The sequence below is a fragment of the Daktulosphaira vitifoliae genome, unplaced genomic scaffold, assembly GCF_025091365.1.
Source record: "Daktulosphaira vitifoliae isolate Bord-2020 unplaced genomic scaffold, ASM2509136v1 Scaffold_4, whole genome shotgun sequence".
In the NCBI taxonomy this organism is placed as follows: domain Eukaryota; kingdom Metazoa; phylum Arthropoda; class Insecta; order Hemiptera; family Phylloxeridae; genus Daktulosphaira; species Daktulosphaira vitifoliae.
In genome coordinates, this window is record NW_026099575.1 from 39,587,223 (window position 1) to 39,596,764 (window position 9,542).

General features: G+C 31.3%; 1 protein-coding gene across 1 annotated transcript; it reads left to right on the forward strand.

The window, feature by feature from the left end:
- The first annotated feature begins 2,735 nt into the window (after positions 1 to 2,735).
- LOC126903574 (uncharacterized) lies at positions 2,736 to 9,232 on the forward strand. Its single transcript, XM_050681797.1, has 8 exons — positions 2,736 to 2,964; positions 3,972 to 4,157; positions 4,559 to 4,757; positions 4,934 to 5,165; positions 5,289 to 5,514; positions 5,707 to 5,940; positions 6,403 to 6,528; positions 8,614 to 9,232. Exons 1-8 carry the CDS (start codon positions 2,781 to 2,783, stop codon positions 8,838 to 8,840), a joined length of 1,614 nt encoding a protein of 537 aa, XP_050537754.1. The 5' UTR covers positions 2,736 to 2,780; the 3' UTR covers positions 8,841 to 9,232.
- Positions 9,233 to 9,542: the final 310 nt, after the last annotated feature.

Consider the following 9,542-nt stretch of genomic DNA (forward strand, 5'->3'; position numbering starts at 1 on the left):
TTAAGCTACAAAAAAAATTTAAAAAAAAAATTGCTGAGTTTAATAATATAAAAAATATTGTCTACAAAATGGTTTATTATCAAATTAACGAAGTTTTCATAAACATAGTAACTATTATCAATTAGCCTTTTCTCTTAACTAATTATAAAAAAATATGAAACAAACAATGCAATAGAAAAGAAAAAATATATTTTATTGATGAACTATGTTGATTAAAGCTTGGATACTATTTTTTAATTTAAAAATACGCGCAATGCGTATGACTGCATTAATTAAAATTTGTTTGGTAGAAAATCTCAAAAAAAAGCTGCTAATCGTAGTAAATACAAAAGATTCATTTGAATTTTTTATAAAAATTAAAGTCTTAATTTTCTTAAATTTTTTAACAAAATTATTTATATCTGCTATTTTATTGCTATTGAAATAATAACTAAAGTCGTACTACAATATATATTTAAAATTGAAACATTTGTTGTTGAATAGCAGTTTGTTGTGTTAACTACCAACGACACTGAATTTATCTTTATACTTTATTTCATTGTCGTTATTCATAACTTAATAATATGGTTTAAGGTCACGGCTTGTTTAAATAATATGAATTTTAAAGACACCCCCTCATTATTGTGCCTTTTGTAACAATGACAGTATAATTTTAAACTTGGAACGGAGCTCAAAATATTTAAATATGGACTGGAACAATCTAACACTAAAAAAAAAGTAACGTCTACTACTTCAGGCTATTTTTTTTTTTTACAAAAAATCGAATACTTAATTACGTGAAAACAACCGAGTAAAAAAATTCATTTTAAACGCCTGAAGAAATATTTCACAGAATTAACTGAATTGAACTCTATGGAAACAAATGTATTGTTACATTTCTTAATTTTAATCTAATCTTTTCGTTCTTACTGTTTTGTTATCTTTTCTTATCGTTTTAAACTTTGCATAGACTAGTAATCCTCAAAAGATGTCGGACAAGGAACTTCAAACATTAAACCAAAACGCTGTGGGTCCATTGACAAGAGCTGTCGCTAGCATATGGTCATCATTTAGAATAACTAGGGAACAACCGTCAGGTTCGGTTAACCAACAAGACAACAGTCAAATATCAATTAATCAGCCTAATGAGGCGTCAGCATCTATCGCCGCTTTTAATAATGATGCCAAACTTAATGAAGTATCTGATACATTAGAGTCGGCAGAATCCCTAGAAGAAAATCTGACCTCTTCTTCGTGCTTGTTCGTTGTTCAGTGCTCATCCGAAAAAGACAATTGGGCAGATGGCACTCGCGCCCTTGCTTTTATTTCCACATTCATCAGAGACGGAGTGTTTTATTCGCTGTTTCTTTTTGATAGCCGCTTTGGTATGTCTGAATACGTACCTCTTAATATACACACTGTGGAACATTTGGCATCATTCGTTTTGATCTATTTTGCCATAGGTAACAGTTTCTAGTCTTTCATTAGATTCTATTTAAAAATCAAAACAGGAATTATTTTTAGTGAACAATAACATCAGAAATAATACTATTTTTAATGATAGATTAAATGGATGTGTAGAATGCATTTATTTGATAATTATAGATAATAAAACACACATATTGATAAAATGTTAAATTATGAAAATTATTTTTGAAATGATTATCAGACTGCTTTGGCATAGGAAGTAATCACATTTTTCTGTTTCGAGAGATGTTGACGTTTAACGATTGAATTTCGAGTGGGCATAATCAAGAAAATTATTAAATAATTTTTATCGTTTAAATTTCAATCTGTATACGCATGAGAATTCAAATGGTTTATTAAAAAATTGAACAACTCCTCGATTTTTAATTTTAGTTTAAATCGCATTAGTATTTTTTATTCAATTACAATGTAAAAATTTACATAACCAAAATAAAAACTAATTTAATGTGAAATCCCTCAAAATTTCTACATTTATTTAGTTATAAAAATTTGTTATGATGAATAATTAATTTTTTACTTACTAAAGTTGTGTGGTCTATGAATACAGTAAAATTACATGAAAAACCTAGACAAGTTACTGAACCATCCTATTCTAAAGTCTATTTAGAAACTTTTTATATACTGTTATTTATTTATCATGAACCATTTAACTATCAAAAAAAATAAAAATAATAATGAGAATTTTTCCATGATTTTTTTAGACACACGTTTTTTCAATTTATCAATTATAAAGCATTTTTTATGTTTATCCCTTATACCTTCAATGAAATAAGGGTTATAGTCTTAATTTTTTCAAGTAACAAATACATTATTAAAGCTTATTTAATAGATAAAGATCTAATTATAAAAATGACTAGACGATACTAACTTTTCGACAGTACTTTAGTAGTTATTAACATTTTATAGTGATGGTTGGAGAAGAGAAAGTAGTGCTTTTATTTTTATCACTAGTCGTTTCTCAGAATTCACTCTCCCTCCTCTTTAGTTACAAAAATGTCAATAATACCCTTAATACTGGTTCAAAAGTACTAATCGACCAGTCATATTTTTGCTTAGATCATTATCTATTAGATAAGTTAGTTAATTAGATATGTTACAATATGAAATAATAAAGATGACACCATCATAAGGTATAGGTGATAAACCTAAAATATCAATTTCCAATATTATATTTATTTTTCGATTAATTAAATGGTTTATGACAAATAAATATGAATATACTGAAAATATACATGTCTGATTTAAATTATTTAAACATAGGACAAATTATTCAATTTATTATTTCTTAAATTTATTGTTAAAATTTCATCAAAATGTTGACTATATTTTTAATTTTTTATATTTTAGCACCTTTTACCTGTGCCTTCATAAATCGATATGGTTTTAGATACTGTTTATTTTTTGGCAGTTTAATGACTATCTGTTGGGCAATATTCATGTGGTTATTTGATAGTACATTTACTACTAAAACGGGTTGGATATTAGCAGCTTTAGGCGGTAAGTATCAAAAATTGATTTATTTTATTTTTGACATAAAATTTTATATTTAAACCGTCTTATAAATAATTCATTGCTAAAAAATTCAATGTTTATTTTAGAATGAAATTATAAAAAAAAATTATTAATGATACATAAGTGATTATTACAAAAATTCGATATTGAATTTTATTAAACTTTTTTTATTTAAAAGATTTCAATATACACATACATTTATATATATATATGAGGGTTCAGTAAGTAATGAAATGGATTTCTTTTGTTCTCATTGTTTGTAACAATTGACCTGTTTCCTTACTGTTTGAACTCTTTGTCTTCTACTAAAAATAAACACATGGAAAAACTCATTGGTACAACAAATCAACAAATTTTTTATCAATATACATCCAACAATATTTTCGTTAAATAAATAGTATTTTTTTTTATTAGCTTATCCATTTTTTTTTTTTAACAAATTGATTTATCAAAAATTTATTTTGACACATTTTTTTATTCTTCCAACAAAATTAATGGTTAAATTTACAAAAAAACTATGATTCATATAACCAAAAGTTTATTAGACGTATTTTGATAATACTTTTGTTAATTTTTTTCATTGTAATTATGAAAACAAATTATATATAACAACATGATGTTGTCAACTAAATTTTTATCTAATAAAACGTTTTAAAAATGTGAGATACTATTTGCATCAAACATTTTATGATATCATTGTTTGCTTTTCAATATTAATTGTAATAACCATTTTATGATAAATACACAATCGCCAATGTAGATTTTTGTGAGTAGTTTTAAAATTCAATGCAAACAACAACAAAAACGAATAGATTGAGGAGTGATTGATATCCACGTGTGGGTGTAGATTAATAAGCCCGAACAATGTAGATCACTGTAATCGTCTTGCAGTTTCTCCATGTTGTTTTTAACACCCACTATCACTACCGATGAAATTATTGTATGTAAAACAAAATGTATAATATTAACTCGACTTATACTTGTCCCATAAGGGGCGGGAACGGGCGTGATTCAAACAACGTTCACAGTGCTCTTGTCGTTATTGTACAATATGTCAAGACCAGCGGCCCATTTGTTAATGCACCTGGGCAGTTTTGCAGGTATAATTGTTGTGCCCCCCTTAACAGAATACATAATTCTATTCGTCGGATGGCGTACAGCGTCATTTTTTCACTTCAGTAAGTAGTATGTCTCTTACAAATTCATTTAGAATATATATATGACAATAGGCTAATGCCAACTAAAATAAACATCCTGTCCATTCTATTCTGGACTACTGTTGATAAAAATAATTTTAGAAAAAGAAGAAGATTTTTGTGTCATATTCTTATAACACAATAGTTTATCATATGATTACATAATGATATTATGAAATCATAATTTATAACAAATTTTTTTGGTACAAATCAATCATATGTAGGCATTATAAGAGAGGTGATTTTTGAAGTTAAATATTAAAAATATCAAAACTTATTTATTTATGATTAAATACTGTGAGTGGAGCATAATTTTTAGGAGATGACACTGTATATTTTTATTTTATTTTGGTGAATATTGAAATTAGTGTATCAAACTATAGTTATGTTGCTGATGTCGCTTCTGTTTTGGATACTTGTGGCGATACCGGTCCCACAAAAAATTGAAATTATTGACGACGGTCCAGTAGCATTAAACGAAAACTCAATCCAATCTAAAGCTATGCATGTAGCCAAAGATGTTAATAACCTACGCAGAAATGATAGATTACCAACAGTATGGAATACAATTGGTAACCGAGAGTAAGACTTAACGTTTACTTTGCAATCAATTTCAAGTACGATTGTCTAAATTGAAAATAGCCGTGAACATTTAATTTAATTAACATTGATGATTTTAGTATTGACCTTATTGAATTTGTTTTTCAGTGACGAATTTCAGCTTCTCTGAGTAATATTTTTTTATTCGTTTGTGTTAGACTGCGAGTATTTCCTTTCAAAAAAGACACGCCTCTATTTAAAAGAACCAAGACTCTGAAATCTTTGGGTATCGATCGCAAGCAAAGACTCTACATAATTAAAGAGCCTGAAGTATACTTGAGTACCTTAAGGGATTTTTTCAATGTTCCTTTGATCGGAAGCAGACCTTTATATCGAGACGATGTTCTATTTACTGGTCACGTGTATCATGTCTTAGAAAACGAAATGAAGGTTAAGTTTATTCTAAAAGGGTGGTATTTATTTAATTATTGATTATGACACTAAGTTAGTTAATATTATTTTTCATATAAACCACGCAAACATAAATATCAATACACTTTGTGTTCAATTCAGGACCAAGAATTCTTTTACCCATTACTGATGACTAGAATTATGACGTTGGACGACTTGGAACAAGAATTGAATAAACGATATAAATGCTGGACAACAGCCATGAGCCGACCATTCATTACTCTATTCATGCCCACCATTTGGTATACAAGCATAAAGTTCATTTTGTTAGCAGCTGCCGAGTTCTTCATACATTCGGCCAGATTCGCACCATTCCTATTCCTTAAAGGTTTCTTTAATATTTTGTCTGTATTAAACGAAAGACATTTTTGAACCAATCAAATTCGTATTGCAACCAATAGATTATCCGCAATTGCAATATCGTTCATAATTTGATTCACTTCTACAGTGATTTCTAACGAAATCCAATATTAATTTCAACCAACACTGCTTGCATTTAATGTAATTGTAATCGATTTAGGACCACCGGGCTCGAAGACTTCTGCCGAAACTATGGTGACGTTAATCGCCGGTGGGATAGGACTGTTAGCCGGTCGGGCTATTGGATACATCATGCACGAGACATCATCGCTACCGGTTCCTATCTATACGGTCAGCATTACTTTGATGGCCAACGGATTATGTCTGTTTTTATCTGCTACGACCGAATTGAAAGAAATACTGCCATATTTTCTACTGTTTGGATTGTTTTTCGGTAATCTAAAGTCTACTCTATTATAGTCTACCACACAAAATTTGTTTAATACTCGACGTTGGCATAATAATAATTTCATCCAGAAATTAAATGCGACGTGTCCGCGGCAGGACTTGATTATACATCGCATGTTATATCACAACTATGGGGCCGGGTGGACGATAAAAAATGATTAACAGCATAAAAAATGATGGACTCACGATGATAATGCCAATTTTCGTATCGATCGCGTTCATCGATTGAGTTTGAACGACGCCATGATTTATACGTTGTTTATACACATAGTCGTTTTTTCACCCAAACACCGCACATTATCCACGCGCATGGGACGTGTGTGTGCGCTGGGGACTCGGTTGTTCAGTAGATGTACTGATATATTATGTGATGTATAATTTATGGTATGCCGATGGTTCGTTCGCGTGCACCAGTCGTTTGAATTCCGATTTGTTTTTCGCATTCCAGGCTATTACAATTCTGTGCAAAACGCATTGCTGTACAACGTGTTTCCCGTGCACAAGATCAACAACGTGTACGGACAAATTTCCCTGGTCAAAGCAGTGGCTTCTTTCGTCGGTATCATCGTTGCCGGTACACTGTTAAATTTATAATCTCAAACATCCGACGGCGGCGTCACTCGTTGTTATTATTATTATTATTCAAAGCACTGGACGCCGTTATCGTTGAGAATCTAAATCGCGGCACTTACCCTCTTTGGCACCAATTTATTTGTCTGCCTGTGTAATTTATAGGCCATCTATGATTTATTACAACGACCTGATAACGTTTTAGACGAAACTAGTGGAAACTATTATTTGCCGCCGCCGCGGCTGTTTTATAAGCTGTTGTATTACATTTTTTTTTTTTTTTTTTACGGAACATTTCACTCTGGACGAGTTACATATGTGACCGCTTGACATTATTCTGGTCCCTCGAACTGCGCTCTATTCGAAATTCTTCCATGAATCTCTTGTGAAAGCCGACAAATTCTATTACATCATCAAACGTGTACATTTTTAATAGCAATTTTACAATACCCGTAGGTGTTGTACCGTTTATTTATTGGCCGCTTAAGCAAATACGGGTAATCGGAATGCATATTGTTAATTTTTTTGCCGAAACCCCAGAAAAAAATCCAAGCCGTCCGTTTGATTATATCTGTCGCCACTTGACATTATTACACGTAAAAAGCATTTTGTTAGGTGCAGTACGTAAAGCATTTATAATAACACGTTTAACAATCGCTTTTTTATAGAAAACATAAAGCGAACATTGACGTTTTGCGACCTTATTTTCTGACTACTGGGGTGATACGAATATTTCAATTGGCCACAGATTCGTATTTAAATATTACTCGATATTATATAATATTATCACGATTATTACATCGTAATTCTCTGGTATATTAGCCAATTTACTAACAACTTATTTGATCAAATTGGACTAGTTTTTCAATATTTTTAAGACTTTTTTCTCTTATTAAGTTTGTTTAGATTCCTAGCGTATATCTAGCAAATTAAGTCATTTAAATAATGTTAAAAAAAAAAATAACGTTTCAATTACATACACAAACTGTACTGCCAATGTTATAACATTTCCTCCGAATTTTAAAGACCTGCGCCGATCGCTATCTCCGCAAACATTTAAAAGTATTTTTATTGAAATGATTGTCAAAACGAGATAAAAAAAATATCGTTTGAATAAATTAAACATCTTCCAACGTCGTTTTAACTTATTTAGCAAATGTATAATTAATAATTTATAACTTTTTAAATGAAATGATTCATCGGTAAATGTATATTAGTTAAACAATTATTTTAATATAAAATTATAACATGTTCAAATGATTGAATTTCGTCTTACGTTGAAATCGATAATCTATCGTTTTTTTTTTTTAATTACCCTTACATTAAACACGATTTAGAACGACGATCTACGGGTATTATTAGAAAAACTTAGTTTTCTTGTCGATCAACTTGTAAGTGTATTTTTCTAATAACTCTTAACATTTGAAAAATCATTATTCTTCTGTTATTGTTATGACAGGGCCGCAATATTTTCCCGCGGTGGATTTTGCGTCAACTATTATGTCGTGTACCACTGAAAGCCTAAATTAATTACAATATATTATATGACGTTGTACATATATTTTAACCAAAATGTTTTTTTTGAAAAATACCACCTAATACATAAAACCCGCACTATGTACTGACAATTCGATGTTGGCTACTCGTAAACTTAAATATATTCTGACTTGATCCTTTTGATTAGTTGTGTACAACTCTACTTATAAGGACACCTCCAAATGACAACAACCGGTCGAATAAATAAATCATAATTAAAGTGAAATCTCATTTGTAATAAATATAATTTGTCGACGCCCCCATTAGAAATGTAACAAGAATCATTACAACCGAGGCGTTCCTTATTGATTGGTCTCGGCGGCGGCTAACTTTTTATCTGTACGAGTGCGTACCATACGTGTGAACGTATACACTAAAAAAATATCGATTCGTATCGAAATTATACGAACTCGTTTTACCTAATCGGAATAGTATTTTACATGATTAAATATTTCGACGCGATAGATCCGACGGTACGGCTTATTCCCTACACTTGTCACTAAATAATTGTCAAACTGTGTCGATAACATATTGTTTTTTATGTGTTTTTTAGTCGTTATCGTGCAAAGGGACAACCGACAGAGCACAGAGCGCGTGTACATATACGCCGGCCTACTCATGATGGCTGCCGGAACATGCGTAGGGATTTTGCAAGCCGCCTGCAATTGCTTGAGAAACAATTGCTCATCTCCGTTGATCTGCGACAGCATCAAACGTCGACGTTTGTCTTGTTCGACCAACAAAAAGATGGCAGTGTGTCCACCGATGGTCGCGTTGTGATTTGCCCTGCAACACTCACATTATTCAACGACTATCATTGTAAAAAATGTAATAAATGAAATGCATCTGAATGAGTTGTTTTGAATTTTCCCAGCAAAAGTTGTACCGTATTTATTTTGGCTCGGTGTAGTTTATTGAGGTGTACGTGTATACTTCACTACTTCCATACACTATCCGATTTCTAATACTGAAAAGCGCATTTTCTTCAGTGTTTACGCATCACTGCGTTTATATTGTGTACAGTTTACGGTACTTTGCAGTATTGCGCGTTCAAGTTATACCGGATCTGTTCAAGCAAACAGCTTTTCATCAAGGAGGAGTTGACTCCGGCCATTTTGTCGTCGTGTCATGTACACCCACTCCTCTCGAGTACATACCGACTCAACGGGCAAACCTGGGAGTTTATTGCTGAAAAGACAGAACAAGAGCTCAAGTTCAATAACATCCGAGTTCGTATAAAAAAGATTTCACGTGGTCGTTCAGCGACGTTTGAAAATCGGTATTTGTCGTTAAAAAATAATCATAATAATAACGTACTAATAGTAAACTATTAATAGTTAAGTGTCGGATGGCGCATGCGGCTGTCGAGTTAACGTGGCTTTACTGTTCTCTGGAAAAAAAGTGTTGAAAAATAAAACACTATACGGACTGATTTTCTCGGAGGTGGCCGGTGGTGGAAGGGTTCTTTTTTTATTGTTCTCT